Source organism: Blennius ocellaris, assembly GCF_963422515.1.
Source record: "Blennius ocellaris genome assembly, chromosome: 14".
NCBI classification, from domain to species: domain Eukaryota; kingdom Metazoa; phylum Chordata; class Actinopteri; order Blenniiformes; family Blenniidae; genus Blennius; species Blennius ocellaris.
Window position 1 is genome coordinate 8,222,974 of NC_137663.1, and position 16,896 is coordinate 8,239,869.

Genomic DNA, 16,896 nt, shown 5'->3' on the forward strand with positions numbered 1-16,896 from the left:
AATCTACATGCCGACTTGTACGATGAATTGATGCCGCGTGTCCATTTCCAGGCGGAGGAGGAAGCCAACCTGCTGAGAAGACAGCGGCAGTACCTGGAGCTGGAGTGTCGGCGCTTCAAACGCAGGATTCTCATCGCGAGGCACAACGTGGAGCAGGATCTGGCCCGAGAGGTACACACTCTGAGAGAAGCGCGCTTTCTGCGTCGACGCCGTGCGTGATCCATTCAGCTCATCTGCGTTTTCAGGAGCTGAACAAGCGGCAAACTCAGAAAGACCTGGAACACGCCATGCTGCTGAGGCATCACGAGTCGATGCAGGAGCTGGAGTTCAGGCATCTGGGAACCATCCAGAAAGCCCGGGCAGAGCTGATCCGAACCCAACACCAGACCGAGCTCACCAACCAGCTGGAATACAACAAGAGGAGGGAGCGGGAGCTGCGGCGGAAGCACGTCATGGAAGTTCGACTGCAGCCCAAAAGCCTCAAGGTACACGGAGAGATTCAACTCTCCCCTCCTGAGCTGTTCTCCACCACAGTGTCCTCACTCGTGAATTCCCTCTTCCAGTCCAAGGAGCTTCAGATCAAGAAGCAGTTCCAGGAGACGTGTAAAACCCAGACCAGGCAGTACAAGGCCCTCAGGAACCATCTGCTGGAGACCACGCCCAAGTCCGACCACAAGGCCGTGCTCAAGAGGCTGAAGGAGGAGCAGACCCGGAAGCTGGCCATTCTGGCCGAGCAGTACGACCACTCCATCAATGAAATGCTCTCCACACAGGCTGTGAGTGTCTGAAGGAGAGGGATCAAATGTTCAGCAAACATAAATGATATCCTCTAGTTTTAACGTATTTCTGGTCATAATTTGACACATTGAAAGTACAAAAACCAGCAAATACTGACCTTATCGACTGAACAAGAGAAGGGAGTAGTCTGAAGCCAATGTTTTGTTTATGCTTAAACTATATCATCTTCCTCAAGAACTGTTTAAAACATTGTAACCTATAGAAATCACATGGAAAAGGTGCATTTTGACTAATATTTTTAAAACTTGTTGCCCTCATGAAGCCGGGCCGGCGTGTTTATTGTCTCCCTCTCATTCTCCGTCCTTCAGTTGCGGTTAGACGAGGCCCAGGAGGGCGAGTGTCAGGTTCTGAGGATGCAGCTGCAGCAGGAACTCGAGCTCCTCAACGCCTACCAGAGTAAGATCAAGATGCAGACGGACGCCCAGCACGACAAGGAGCGGAGGGAGCTGGAGCAGAGGGTCTCACTGCGGAGGGCTCTGCTGGAGCAGAAGGTAGAGTCTGTGGAGATATCGCGGAGTGACAGTCCTCTCATGTGCTTTTCTCTGTGACTTTTGCAAATTGACTTCCCTTTTAGTAATGCGTGTTTATGTTTTATGGAATAATTCATTATGACTTCATTTGGCAGCAGCAGTGCTCATCAATAAAGGCTGAAAACAACGATATATCAGCCAAATCTTGTTTTAAGTGGCCATTTTTAAACAATTTACACAACAAAGTTTTCAAGTGAAAACAGAAAAACTTTTGTTGTCTTTTAACTGTCACAATACAGTGCTATAAGCCACTGAAAACACAACTTTTTGAATGCCTATTTATCAATTCATCAACTGTAAAATGGTGTCAAACCATCAGCTATATTCAGTGTTGAGGAGGAACGTTGACGTATTTGTTAGACCTGATATTGATTCGCCTTTTCCGGACTGAAAATATTCCAATTGACTTATTTTCGTTTGAGACAGGAACGTCGGTGTTGTCATCCGACGTGGCCGTAGAAATGATGTGTTCGTTGTGTCTCTTCCCCTCCACAGATCGAGGAGGAGATGCTCTCCCTGCAGAACGAGCGGCTGGAGCGGATCCGCTCTCTGCTGGAGCGCCAGGCCCGGGAGATCGAGGCGTTCGACTCGGAGTCCATGCGGCTGGGCTTCAGCAACATGGTGCTCACCAACCTGGCTCCCGACTCCCAGGGAGGCTGGGGGGGAGGGGGCGGGGGCGGGGGCGGAGGAGGAGGAGGAGGAGGAGGAGGCCAGGGGGCTCAGGGGGGAGGCCACTGGCCCGGAGGAGGTGGAGGGAGCGGCCACCACGGCAGCCACCACCACCAGGGGGGCTCCAGCTCGCAGCAGCCTTGGGGCCACCCCATGTTGGCCGGCGGCCCGCCCCCCTGGAGCCTCCACCACCCGGGAGGGGGGGGTCAGAGGAGCAGCCAGGGAGGCGCAGGGGGGGCGAGGAACAGCCCGCAGGCTATGAGGAGGACGTCATCTGGGGGGAGGAGTGAGCAGGGCATGAGCAGGAGCGCCAGCATCACCTCTCAGATCTCCAACGGATCCCACCTGTCGTACACCTAGTGATCACACACACACACACACACACACACACACGTTTTACACAGTGGCGGGTTCATTTAACCCCCGACCCTTCCCCGTCACCACTGCTCTCATCAGTCTGTGGAAACCCAGAAGAGTCGGACGTAGCCGAGCCGCCACGCTGTAGTGTCACGTCTGAAGTCATGCTAGTCTCTGCTGCCATAGGCCGAGAGTAGAACGCTCACCTCGTGTGCTGTGGAGGGATTTGTTAGCAGTACGTCGTTTCACACACACACACACAAAAAAAACAACCTGTGTGCCGTTTTTAAGATAACATTTACATATGTGTCCGTGTGTGTATTCCCACTGAGAACACTGAATGAGATTACTGTTGGTGTGCAGTTGCAGGGAAATGAGGAGAGGAGAGTTTCATACAGATGAAGCCAAATGAGAAAGGAGGTTGTTTGTAAGTTAGAACCAGCTTGATTTACAGGACGTCGTGAGTCAATGAATATATTCACTCTGTGAGGAAACCAAGACACAAGAGTTTTAACCGCGACAACAACGCGTGGCCAAACTCAAACCAATGAGATTGATTTAGCAAAACACGAAGCTGCATATTTCCGTGAGGACTTTAGGCAAAGCTGCTGAGATGCCAAAAGTGGAGGGTTTATTCTAAACATTCATGCCAAAATAGTGCCAGAAAAGCGCAGTCTGAGTTTAGTTCACGGCCAAGTAGAAGTAGGTGCATGTGTTGCCACGCCAGAGAAAACAAAAGGAGTCGTCTCACTCTCCCGGGTTTCTGCAGACCTCGGTCCTCCGCCCTCCCCGACGGCGGAGCGCGGAGGATCCCGCAGCCTCAGCCCTCGTGACAGGGATGGGTTCTTCAGCAGCACCTAACCTCAACTCCCGACAGTTTTTTAAGCTTCGAGTCTGCAGCGAAAACGCTGCGCGGCTCGGCCAAACCACGCCTGACACCGAGCGGAGCCTCGCCGCAGGCGGCCCTGACTCTGGCACGAGCCTGCACACACACACACACACACACATGTGCACACGTTAAAAGTGTATGTTAACTTGGCTAATAAATGCATGTACAGTGAAAATTGAGTCGGTAGTGTAAAAAGAGAAAAAAAAAGCAAAAAACTGAGAATGTTGGGGGGTAAAAAAAATGGCACACCTGCAAGCTGAGTTGGATGTAAAGTGAGCGAAGCACTCGGCTCCAAGCAAAATTCAAATCAGGAAAAGGATTTGAAGCTTTTCTGTTTAAGCCACTTCATCATCACATCTGCCTAAAAGAGGGGAAAAAACCAACAACAAACAAACAAACACATTTTTATCAAACGGAAAATATTTTAAAAGCCCTGAAACTGAATGAGGCCAGACGGAGGAGCTGGAGCGCCCTCTGCTGGCTGGTGACTGCTGAACGTCTCAGTGGGCGGATGGATGGGTGGTGATGCTGGGATCTCCGCTGCCATTCCCCTGCAACCCCTCCCCCGGTGTGACACCCCGCTCTGTCTCACCCCCCCTCCGACGACCACGCCCCCCCCCTTCTCTCTCTCTCTCTCTCCCCCTGAGCCTTTGGTGGTCGACACCCCCCTCCCCAGATCTTCATCTGCAAACAGCTCTTCACATGGAAGAACGAGAGATGTGTATTAGTCTATCAATGTATATTGAGAGAGAAAACCGAAGGGTTCTATGGAGAAGATAAAGAGTTGGAAGTCTTACGTGAAATGAGATTATATGCATTCTGATTCTCAGAGGTGGAATGTACAGGGAACGTGTTAATATTGTATATTTTGAATTAATGGTAAATCTAATTGACAGATCAAATTAACTCGCAGGCACAATGGCCCGGCGTTCAGAGCGAGCGATCGATTCCCAGCCACCGAGGTTTCACCGACGCGAGCGACACAACTTTAGGTCAGATTGCCTCAGATTACAGGCCAACGGCTCCGTGCGATGGCGCAAGAGGGTGATTTTGCACATGATTTGGAAATTGAGCTCGATGCAGCCTCCTGCGTTACTGACATTATCGTACTCGGTAGAGAAGACTTTGCCAGTCTGAATTAAAGAGACAAAAAAAAAATATATATATATAAAAAAAAGAATTCTAAGAGACTGCTGAAACACTATCTGGTGCACTCTGTGACCTGAAATCTTAAATTCTTGCACAAGGCCAGTGGAAATGTGTCCACCTGCGTCGTTCGAGAAGTCTCTCGGTGTTTCACACACTCCACCAGAACAGAGTGTTTCCGCTCTCACGAGCTGCGAGAACAGATCCAGGTTATCGTTTCCGTTTTTGTGTTCTTGCAGCTTTTCACAGCGGAAGTAACTTTTAATTCCTCTGTTCCGGCGGCGTGCCGCACCCACCTTCAGACCCCACCCCCACCCCCCCCCCCCCCCCCTGTCACGTGACGTACACCACCTGTGTGACAAGCACCGACTTTACGTCCGACGTCGCCAGAAGCATTTCCACGCTGCACTTAATTTATTTGCCTTTAAAGAATCTCCCACCATCCCCACATTCAAGTCTTTTTTTTGTTGTTTTTGTTTCCTTCTCTCATATCTGAAAACGACAAACCGAATCCCAGAAAGCCGGCGCGGCGTGGAGCCAACACATTTTTATCCCCCTTTCTTTAGTGTTTTTTTATTCTTATTTTTATTATTATGCCAGAAATAGTTTTATTTCCCACGGGTCGTCTGCAGAGGGCCAAAACGGGACTGGCGAGCCCTTCTCTGGTGTTTACGAGGCGGTCGGGGCAGAGCGGAGCTTTTTAGACCTTGGTCACTCTGAACTGGCTCGGTTGCACTGATTGCACAAGTGACTGACCAGATGAAAGAGTCTACTGTGATTCCCCCCCCCCATCCCTCCCTCCACACACACACACCCCCCCTCCACCCTCCGAGGGGCGGCTGCCATTGGCTGGAAGTAGGCGGGAGGCAGGGTTACGTCTCTGTACAGTCTGTTTATCAGTATTCCTTTTATTTCTCCTGTCATTTGATGGATCTTGCTGTTTTATCCTCCCTGAGATCTGTATTAAACTGTATTAAATTGTATAGATTGTGCAAAAAAAAAAAGAAAAGGAAAGAAAGCTGAATGTGTCATAGCAGAAGAGAAAAGATATTCCTTACAGATGACAAAGTGATTTAAAATGTATAAAAGAAATTCAGAAGCAAAGTTTAGGGGATAAATGTAATATTTTGTTTGTAATTACTATTTTTTGTTGGAAGAGGGCTACTGGATAAAGAATCATCTGTAATAAAGTAATTTTAATATTTCTTTGCCCCTTGTTTTTGTCTCCGATGCAACTTGAGAGCACATTCTTTGTTTAGTTGTGTAACTTCTCTGCAGACTTTGTGCAGGAGGTTCATTAACCTTCACGCTCAGTTACAGAGTGAAAATCAACACTTGAGTTTTGTTCTGGGGAGAGCGAAGCGTTTTCACTTTATAGTTCTCAACGTGCGTCTTAAAAAGAAAGAAATAAAATTCAAAAGTTGAACGCATTTTAAGCTATTTATACTCTTTCAACATGTAAATTCAAGTTTTGAATAGTTAAAAAAATTAATTTTGTGGCTTTCATCCTTGTGTTTTTCAGATGCTCCGCCACAAGTAACATTAAATGAACATTAATAGTTTATGAATCAAATTCACTTGGATACCACATTAAGAACAACCACAGCTGAAACAAACTGCTGTGTATGTATAGACATAACCTCAAAACAAAGTGCGAACAATACAAATACAACATAAACGATAATAAAATGGCAACCATATAAACAGGAGCAGAGTCCCAAACAGGGTTAAAAGCTTTAAAAAGTTAGTTTTTTTTAAATCGTCAATGTTCTGAAGTACTGAACATGCACTCTCCACTTCCTCCATCCAAGATTAAATGTAGAGGTACGAAGCAGAATGCTGGTTTTTGTTGACGTTTAATGGGAATTCAGTTAAATTTCTTTTGTTGTTCATATTTAATTTATTTGTTTGCGGGATCGTTCCTGTCGGGATGTGTGGATGTTCATCAACACCTCCTTCTCTCCTCTTGCTCCTCCTCATCGTGTGTAGGACCTCCTCCAGGTGAAGGTCTCCTCCTCTTCCTCACGGGAAGCTGCCAGGTGTCGGGGTCTCCTCGTGATGGGGGGTCTCCTCCTCCGGAGAGGAGCCGGGTTCGTGCTCCTGCTCCTGAGTCCAGCTGGAAGGTTCTCCTCCTGCGGACCGCCCCAGCTCGGCCCCTCCCTCTCCCCGGCCTTCAGAAAGTCAGCCACTACTTTGAAGTACTCGAGTACTGCCGCGTGACTCCAGATCGCCCCCGTCGCCTCCTCCTGCTCCCCCGCCGGCCCCCGCCGTGCCTCCTCCTGCTGGGCGAAGCCGCAGTGGCCCCCCCTGTCTGCGAGCAGCAGGAGGAAGAAGGGGCTGCTCTGGAAGAGGTGGAGGGGCAGGGAGGAGGCGGGGGGCAGGAGGGGGTCGTCCTCGCTGCAGACGCAGAGGAGGGGGACCGCCACCTCGTCGGCGTCCCTCAGGGGCTCGTTCCTCTCCCAGTAGCCCCCCCAGTCCTCCGCAGGGTAGGCTCGCTCCCCCAGCGCCCAGGCCGCCGAGGGGTCCCGGCCCCGGGGCGGGGGTCCGGGGCCGGAGGGGGGCGAGGAGGAGGAGGAGCAGAAGAGAGCTTCCTCAAAGGCCCTGAGGGAGGAGCAGCGGAGGGCCCGGTCCACGTCCAGGAGGCCCCTGAAGGAGCTCGCATACCTACAAGTTAGTCTTCATTAGTACATTCTTTCTTTAATTCTTTATTTTCACTGAGAAACAATGTTTTCTTTCTCACACAATTCATCTTCAATATAGGCCTTTTTAAAAATAGTTTAACACTAAGTTCTCAAAATGTTGAATACATTTTTATGTAATATTCCTAATTATTAAAATTTTCTTTAATTTCATCTTAAGTGCTTTCACCTATTTTTATTTTTTTTTGGGGGGGGGGTCCAACCTTTTTTTCTTATAATTCCTCTCAGCATCTTGATTTTCAATCCCAATATTTACATTATATTTTAAAAAAATATGTATATTTAATACTTTAATTTCTATATTTCCACTGTATTCTTCTCATTTCTACTATCTCTGAAACACTTATTTATTTTTGTCCTTATTTAAAAAAAAACTTTAATTCAAATCTCTACCTTTTTGGAACATTTTGATATATTCAACATTTATTCATTTTCAGCTTTTTACACAGTTTTAATTTTGACACTTTTATAGGAATACTGTGGCCAATTATTTTTCTTTCTCAATCGTTGTTTCTGTAAAATCTTTACTCTATCTTTAAAATGTCTACTGTTTCTCAACATTTCGTCTTTAATTCTTCTAATTTTGACTTCATTCTTTGCACATTTGAAAACTCTAGTCCGATACATGTGTATGATTCTTTATGTACTTTTTCACAATGACTTTGCAAAAACAAAGATTTTATCTTGTCTATTGATCCTAGTTTTTTTCTTTACCATTTAAACGTCTTCTCCCTTTAACTCCTGCAACACAAGTTAACGAATCATGCCCTCCTCGTTTTGTTTTTAGCCATTTGACCCTCTGTTTTTTTTTTTTTTTTTAATGAATCTCTCTCACCTCCTGAGTGGTCGTTTCCGTTGGATTAGCGCCCCCAACCGATACACCGGTGGCATGGCCGTTTCGAACCAGGTCTGTCCCAGCAGCACAGGTGAGATGGCGGCCGCTGCCGTCAGGTGTGTGCCGGAGCCGCTCTCCCCCAGGTAGGAGAGCAGGACCCCCGAGCCCGAGCCCTCGCTCACCGCCACCAGCGCAGAGGACGGGAGGCGGCTGTGGACGTACGACACCGCCTGGAGGGAAACGCACAGAGGCTCATCAGAAAACCCACACAGGACTCGAACCAGGGACCCTCCTGAGGTGAGGCGAGAGAGAGCCAACCACTGACGACACTGTGCCGCCATTCAAAATTAAACCCTGAAGAGGTTAGACCTGTCGCTGGAATCCACAATGAAATAAAATGTGCATGTGTCTTTATTTTGAACCAACGACGACATCCATAAGAATATTTGATTACATGAAGGCTAATTAGTCATATTAAGGAGCTTTTTGTGTAATCAAACAATACAGTCAGACAGCAGTGATCCTCAGTCAGGGAATTATTGTTATTGAAAACTATTCCAAGGTTCTTTTTGGGCGATTAATTAAAGACAGTAGAAATAAACGCAAGTGTCATTTGAAAATTTAAACGTGTTTTTAATGATCTCACTTTAAATGTCTTTGAATGGGAAAAATCTCTTATTGAATTTTTATCAAATGTTTTGTGATCTCAGCCCTATATCCGATAAAGATATACATATTATTGTTCTATAATAACATGGGTTGTCAGTGATCAAGCGTTGTCGTGATTCATATTGATTGCATCAGCCATAATGTATGTTTTCTGGTATTTTCTGAAGAATCAAATTCTACAGAAACAAATTCTACTCCTGCTTTGGTGAGAAAAGTGTTAATAAAGGAAGCGGGCGTCGGTGTACCTGCTCGAGATCAGCTGGATCTCCAAACTCCGTGAGGCGTGCGGTGGTCAGCGGGCTCCCCGCCGTGCCTCTTGGGTGAAACACCACCACGTAAAAGCCCTGGCGCATGGCCTGATGGCACAGCGCCCTCAGGTGGGGGGTCATGCCCCCCCAGCACTGAGGGACGAGGAGGAGGACGGGCGGCGCCGAGGTGAAGCAGCCCAGCGTTCTCCCTCCGGTCTGAGGCTCCTTCCTCCTCCTCTCCGCCGCCTCCCTCATCCTCGTCCCCACAGCCCAGTCCAGGGCCACGACCCCCCCGTCCCTCAGCTGCAGGTGGTCTCTGGTGAACTGCAGCACCAGCTCACGCTGCTCCCACAGCTGGCTGCGCGCCGTCTGGAGGTGGGGGTCGCCCCGGGGCCAGCCGGCCAGCCCGGGCCGGGCCAGGGAGCCGCAGTGACGCAGCAGGTAGCGGGCCAGCGCCGTGGGCTTGCAGATGAGTCGGGGGCCACCTGGTGATTTTGCTTCCGTGGCTCTCGTGTCGTTATAAAGCGGCAGCTCAAGAATGCGACACGCGATGAGCCAGAGCCTCCAGCCGGCGGCCGCCAGAGCCCAGCCGGTCCAGCAGCGTCCTCTGGGCCAGTGCAGAACCAGACACAGCAGCAGGAGCAGGAAAGATGGAAGCAAAAAGAACAAGAGGTCACATATAAACAACGCCATGCCGAATCCAGAAGATTAATTCAATGTGTTTCTTTCCTGTCCATCGTTTCACTGAGACTTCTTCTTCCCTTCTTGCTGCTGCAGGATTCAGACTTGAAGTCTGATGCTCTGCACGGCCGCACCGCCCTCGATGAAGACTGAAGAGAAGTCCTCGGTGAAGTGACAGTGGGGGAAATATTAGTTGTTGTCTGTTGATTTCTGCCACTCCTCCTCCTCCTCCTCCTCCTCCTCCCTCCATAAATCATTCACCACAAACGAGAATTTTGTCAAACAGGCAACATGAATCTGTCTCCTCCACAACGTACGGTTATACTCTGACCGTGTTCCCTTCACAATGTGAATCTCACTTGACCTGCAATCACTTCTGAAATGCTCAAAGATCGTTGCATGTGAACGATCCTCTGACCCTTTATGTCCCGCTGTTGCTCTCACTCCATGTTTGTTTAAGAGGAACAAAGTCTGCGCCTCTTTTAAACAAGGACAAATAATAGCAGCAGTAAGTGATGATGGGTGGCCGGGAGCATCAGTCCGACGTTTATGTGTCGCTATGTTCAGTTTTTCAATAAGAGTACACACCAACAGAAAAGAATCACATAAACATTATTTTTATGGGATCCAATGATATTTCCATCGGGAAGATAGTTCACCCCTGGTCAATTAACACATGGTATGCTCCACATTCACACCTGAGCTTGGTTCACTTCCTCCTATAAAGAGCCAGACTCAGGTTGAGCTCTGTTTGCCAGTAGGAAAGGTAAGGTAAATCAATAAACTGAGTAAACTTAAGGTGGACCCTGGTTTTCACTTCTTTCTACTATAAATAAAAGGACAACAAAATATAATCGAGATGCATGTATAAGCATGCATCATTGTAAAGCGATGTAGTAGTTGCACAAATAACCAATAATCATTAGATAAGTCAAGAGCTAAAAAGTATTTTTAAACAGACTATCATTTCTGTGTTCATTTTATTTTCACCTTCTAATTATAGTCTTTATATCACGTTTATTAATCAATTATTTTTCATATGCTTGATTGAAAATTAATAAAATGGAAAAATCCTATGATATAAATGGCACAATTGGTGGTGGACAGTTTGAAATGCATTGTACATTGTAGTGTTGGAACAATGTTTTTGTAACTTTTTAAAGTTGAAGGTTAAAAGTTCTAAAGTTAAGAAAATAAAGAGAAAGGAGTTGTCATGATTGTTTCAAGTTGGCTGGTAGAGCAGACTGAAGTCACGTGTGTGCGTGCGCGCGCGCGTGCGTGCGTGTGAGTGAGTGAGTGTGTGTGTGTGTGGGGGGGCGCGCGTGAGTGTGTGTGTGTGTGTGTTGATGACTGTCAGGAACAGTAAAAATGGGCAAAAACTGCCTTTAAATGTCTCAGTATTTAAAGGTTGAGACTGTTCAAGTCTATTTATTGAAATTGATATACAAATAAAACGGCAACAGAGAGGAAATAAACAGTCAAACTTATAACATATATGATATATAATGTAGACATGACAGGCAGGAGGCAGAGTTTGGTGACCCAGAGTAAAATAAGTCAACGGCTCTCTGTCTCTTCTGCAATCATTTGCTGTAAAATGAAGTTTTCCTTACATTAAGGGCGTTTCCTTGTCATTCCAGCTTTGCACCAGGTGTCATATAGCAGGTGTAGCTGTGCAACACGACACCTTCAGGTGAGGATCGGTCTCAAACCAGGACACTCCAGGTGAGTGGTGGCGGGATGCCTCGGGATCTGTGTCACACTTTAAACAGGTCTTTCTCTGTGTTCGTGCCGTTAATTCTTCATTTAATATGGCCTGTTAGGCCCGGCCTCAGAGGTATTTGAACGCAACATGAAATGCCGGCCTCGTGGGTTTAACCAATCCGGTCCTCGGTACAGCGCAGCCTCATTTGCATATTGGGCATATTGAACAGGCACCTCATGAGGAGACGCACAGAGACATCAGTCTTAACAGACCTTAACTTGTCAATCTACACCTCCAAGTTGGAATTATTCTCATTTTGAGGAATATATTTGTTGTGTTCTCCATTACCTCACTAGAGAAAATGGTATTTCACTGCTTCTCCACTGGGTGTCAGTGTAAGTTGTTAGCTGAGTGGATTCACCTAGTTTAGAGATAGGAAGTAAGAGTATCTGCCATGCTGTTGGAATGAATGCTGACTAAAGATTGGAACAGTCAATCCATGCTCTCCTGCTTCTTCCTTACGCCATCCACCATAACAAATTGGCGACGAGGTAACCCACCTGCAATACTACAAGTACAGATGAGTATTTTTTTGCTAGAGTAGAATTTTTGCTACTTTTATGGCGATGGCTGCCGGTGTGCCCAGTCCTACTCAATTTTTGCCCTGTCCTGGAGTGCCTACTATTCCCTTCAAGACATGGATGAAGATGTTCGACAATTATCTCCTGGTCATTAATGCGACGGGGAATGCATGGCCGGTTGCAAGGAAGAGAGCTGTGCTGCTTCACTGCCTCGGAACAGAGGGTCAGAGGATCTTTTATTCACTGCCAGATACGGGTGATACATACGACTCTGCTGTTGCTGCCTTACAAGCTAATTTCACACCTATGACGAATGTGGTGGTGGAACGTAACACATTCAGAAGACGAGTCCAAGGTCCAGGTGAGACTGTTCTTCAATATGTTGCTGCATTACGAGAGCTCGCAACATCATGTGAATACGGCGATAGAAATGATGAGATGCTACGTGATCAGCTTATTGAGTCCATCGCCAATGCAAAAATTAAAGAAAGGTTGCTGCTAGAACCTGGCCTCACTCTGGACAAGGCTATCACGATTGCCACACAGATGGAGTCTGCAGCTGAACAGGCTAGGCGTATGGCTGGAGAGAAGCCTACATTACCAGTACAGGCAGTGCAAAAGAAACAGCATAGACCACGGTCCCAGAAGAAGCTGTATACGCCTACAGGTACTACCCGTACTGCCCAGTCCTCCCGTAAATGTTTCAGATGTGGAGCTGACAATCATCTTGCAAATGCACCCTCATGCCCTGCTTCCAAAGTGACGTGCAAAAATTGTCACAAGAAAGGACATTTTGCAAAAGTGTGTCAATCTGCTCGCACCCAATCAGTACAGGAAGTGGAGGTTCCTGAACTGACTGTCCTTTACATTCGAGGGCCAGCCAGCACGTCTGATAAAATCCTATGCAACGTAAAAATCAAAACTGCGAATTCGTCAGCTCATGCCATCAACCTTGTTGTTGACACAGGGTCCGCTGTATCCATACTGCCGAGCTGGGTGTTCAAAGAACACTTCAGTGCCTCTAAATTGACACAGCCTATCGTACGACTGGTCACATACTCCAAGACACAGATACCTGTGTTGGGATGCCTTTCAGCAATGGTATCCAGAGATGACATCACCGCCCCGGCGGTCTTCTTCGTCGTGGAGAATGGTACACCCCTGCTGGGGATGGATCTTCTAAAGACACTGAAACTTCACATTGTCGGTGGAACTGTAGTGCCTGCCCGTCCTTGTGCTTCAACCTCAGGTGCTTCTGTCATGCAACTGTCCACCTCCCCTCCTCTCATCGGATGTGCCAAAAACTTTGTACACCGGGTCAAGGTTTCTGCATCTGTTGCCCCGGTACAACAAAAACTGCGCCGATTGCCTCTGTCTGTTAGAGGCGCTGTCACAGACGAGATAAACAAACTCCTGGCTGCTGGTGTGATCGAAAGATGTGACGCTTCTCCTTGGGTGTCTCCCATAGTTGTTATACGAAAGAAGAAAGGAGGCATTCGAATGTGTGTCGATCTGCGGGAGCCAAACAAAGCGGTCATTGCCGACTGCTATCCGCTCCCACACATAGACGAGCTGCTGTCCACTCTGCGGGGAGCTGCAGTGTTTTCAACGATCGACCTTGCAAGTGCCTATCACCAAGTGCCCCTACATGAGGAAAGTCGGGACTTGACCGCTTTCATTACTCATGAAGGTCTGTTCCGTTACTGCCGAGTGCCTTATGGCCTTTCCTCTGCACCATCTGCATTTCAAAAGATGATGGCTACCATTCTGGATGGCCTGCCTGGAGTGCAAAACTACCTGGATGACGTCATCATATATGGACGCAACAAGACAGAACACGATGCTCACCTGCAGGCAGCCCTACAGCGCCTGAAAGATGCAGGTTTACTCCTGAATGAAGAAAAGTGCTGCTTCAACCAGTTGAGTCTTCGCTTCTTGGGTCATGTCGTTTCGTCCGAGGGCATCAGGCCTGAAAAAGAACACGTCGCAGCTGTTCTTAATGCCCCTGCTCCTACAGATGCCCCAACTCTACGCTCCTTTCTGGGCTTGCTGTCATGGTACTCCAAGTTTCTCCCTAACTATGCGACAGAGTCAGAGCCGATGCGCGCATGTCTCAGAAAGGATACGGATTTCTCTTGGACAGCTGAGGCACAGCAGAGCTTTGAGAGAGTCAAATCGCTGCTGGTGAACAGTACAGCCCTGTCACTTTTCGACCCATCCCTGCCATCGGTGGTGTCCACCGACGCATCAGATTACGGTCTTGGTGCTGTGCTCACCCAGCTTCATCCTGACGGCACAGAACGCACAGTTGCGTTTGCTTCCCGAACACTGTCAACTGTGGAACGCAAATACTCCACTGTTGAAAAGGAAGCATTGGGATGTGTCTGGGCAGTTGAAAAGTGGCGTACATACTTATGGGGCCGTAGATTTACACTACGTACTGATCATCAGGCTCTCACCACACTGCTTACCACAAAAGGAATAAACCGTGCTGGAATGCGGGTCGCACGCTGGTCTGCCCGGCTCCTGACCTTTGACTATGATGTGGCCTACCGTCCTGGATCTGACAACGCCATTGCTGACTGCCTCTCCCGTCTCCCAATGTCTGCACCTGCCGACCCTGCCCTGGATGCTGAGCCAGAAGTGGTTGCATACATCACTGCTGCTCTTGACGCCTTGCCCATTACTGATTTCGAAGCGGCTGCTGCTTCCTGCACAGAGATGTCTGCACTCCGTCAGCAGATTACACGGGGCTGGCCAAGGCAAGGGAAAACATTGAGTCCAGAGCTCGCTCCATACTTCAAGGTACGCAGTGAATTGTCCATGAAAGATTCTTTGGTGCTTCGCGGTACACGCCTGATTGTACCTGTCTCATTGCGTGCTGCTCTGGTGGCCCTGGCACATGAATCACACCAAGGTGTTGTGCGTACAAAGCAACGCCTGAGAGAGTACTACTGGTGGCCTAAGATGGATGGCCTAGTTCACTCGACAATCCATACATGCCAGCCCTGCCAGTCTAACGACAAGACTGCCATGCCTCGTCCTGCCCCACTTCAACCGGTGGAACTCCCAGAGAGGCCTTGGCAAAAGCTGGCCATCGATATTGTCGGTCCATTCGAGACCGCTGCCTGGAACTGTCGATACGCCATCACTCTTGTCGACTATTACAGCAAGTGGCCAGAGGTTGGATTCTCTGCAACAGTCACCACCAAGGATGTTACGTCCTTCCTCTCCACTGTTTTCAGCAGACAAGGAAACCCCGAGGCCATAGTGACAGATAATGGTCCTCAGTTCGTCTCTGCTGACTTTGCTACTTTCCTTGCTGAACGGGACATAGCTCACCATAGAGTTTCTGTGTACTACCCTGCTGCAAATGGCGCTATCGAGCGTTTCAACAGAGTTTTGAAACAGAATGTGCAAATGACGATCTCACAGTTTTTGCCATGGAAACCTGCCATAACGGTTTTCCTGATGACTTACCGTGCCACTCCGCATGCCGCTACAGGTGTTTCACCTTTTCAACTCTTGCATGGCCGTAGAATGCGCACAAAAACTATCAGTGTTGCCACCTTCACATGCTGAGTTTGTTCCTGATGCGCGAGTGCGAGAGAAGGTGGTGCGTCATCAACTCAAGATGAAGTCATACACTGACCATAGGCGAGGCAGCGCGCACTCCTTCTTTTAAGGAGGGGGATAGTGTGCGTGTGAAAACGCCTTTCCATGTACCCAAGGCTCACCGAAAGTTTGGAAACCCACAACGCATAAAGAAGAAAGTGGGCCAAAGCACCTACCTACTGGAGGATGGTAGAAAGTGGAATGCTTGCCACCTAGCTCCTGGCTTCAGTATTGATACAGACTTACGACAATCCTGAGCCACATGCTTCCACTCCAACCTGTCCTACCCAACCACGAGCACGTAAGAAACCTGCTTGGATGCAGGATTATGTGACTGAGTAACTGTAGGTTCGGAAGGTAGACTGCCAACACGTGTTGTTTTATTTTCTGTAATACAAGATACAAAATGCAATGTATATGTGATTTAAGTTTTATTCCACAGAATCGTTCATATTGGTGTTGGCTTAAATCTGAGAAATTCTTCACTTTGTTCACAATGCTTGATTTGATTTAGTTATTTGTTATGCAGAAAATGTTATTGGTTATAACTGCGTTTCATGTTTACTGCAGTTCATTATTTATCCCAGAAGAATTTGTTTTTTTACAAAGAGGGGAAATGTTGTGTTCTCCATTACCTCACTAGAGAAAATGGTATTTCACTGCTTCTCCACTGGGTGTCAGTGTAAGTTGTTAGCTGAGTGGATTCACCTAGTTTAGAGATAGGAAGTAAGAGTATCTGCCATGCTGTTGGAATGAATGCTGACTAAAGATTGGAACAGTCAATCCATGCTCTCCTGCTTCTTCCTTACGCCATCCACCATAACAATATTAACATAAACAAATCACCTGTTTGTACAGACTGAGGATTCAGTCTTGTCACATGCAACTGTTGTGCCTGTTAATGAATTTAACTTTAACTTGTTAACTTTGATTCAAACTTGTGCAGGTTGTAATCGTTGTGAAAGCTAATGTGATTTGAAGACTGTAACTCAACCAACTTACACGATGAACTGTGGTTTTATGTATAATCCAAACAAAATATCCAATAAAACTGACAGAATGTCCTTTCAGCATCCTAGTAAATCCGTTCTTGAGGATAATTACGATCCAAAAAGTCTAATATTAAAATGAGGATAAAAGCCGTTCTCCCTCAATATCCAGGATAACTATTCTTTAATGAGTCACCTTAAAATGTGTGAAGATATTGAGCTGTACAGTTTTAGTTTCCTCCGAGTGGGCAGAATAACATTCTAAAACAAGGGTGGTGTTAGGATGGGATGAAAAGTGATCAAATGCAGCAAGATTTAATCCATTTAAGTAAATCTTATGAATAATAGTTGGATTTGAGTGAATGTAGCTGCACTTTGAATTGAGAAGGTGTTTCATCATTTTGATCAATAAAGCACAAGGCAAGTTCAAAAAATAAAGTCATATATTTATCACACGTTTTTCATTTCCAGAATTCTGATTGGCT

At 47.3% G+C, this 16,896-nt stretch overlaps 2 protein-coding genes across 3 annotated transcripts in view; one reads left to right on the forward strand and one right to left on the reverse strand.

Moving 5' to 3' along the window:
• LOC308139804 (serine/threonine-protein kinase TAO1-like) overlaps positions 1-5,594 on the forward strand; it is a 23,202-nt gene extending 17,608 nt beyond the window's left edge. For both annotated transcript variants that reach the window (XM_080509339.1, XM_080509340.1), the window contains exons 17-21: positions 52-171; positions 246-485; positions 564-776; positions 1,107-1,289; positions 1,824-5,594. In XM_080509339.1, coding sequence (XP_080365465.1) covers positions 52-171; positions 246-485; positions 564-776; positions 1,107-1,289; positions 1,824-2,357 — 1,290 coding nt within the window. In that variant the 3' untranslated portion in view covers positions 2,358-5,594. The remainder of the gene's footprint in view (positions 1-51; positions 172-245; positions 486-563; positions 777-1,106; positions 1,290-1,823) is intronic.
• A 771-nt stretch (positions 5,595-6,365) lies between these two features.
• LOC308139186 (protein ABHD15) lies at positions 6,366-9,533 on the reverse strand (the record flags this gene model as incomplete). Its single annotated transcript, XM_080508533.1, has 3 exons — positions 6,366-7,053; positions 7,924-8,153; positions 8,838-9,533. 3 exons carry the CDS (start codon positions 9,531-9,533, stop codon positions 6,366-6,368), a joined length of 1,614 nt encoding a protein of 537 aa, XP_080364659.1.
• Positions 9,534-16,896: the final 7,363 nt, after the last annotated feature.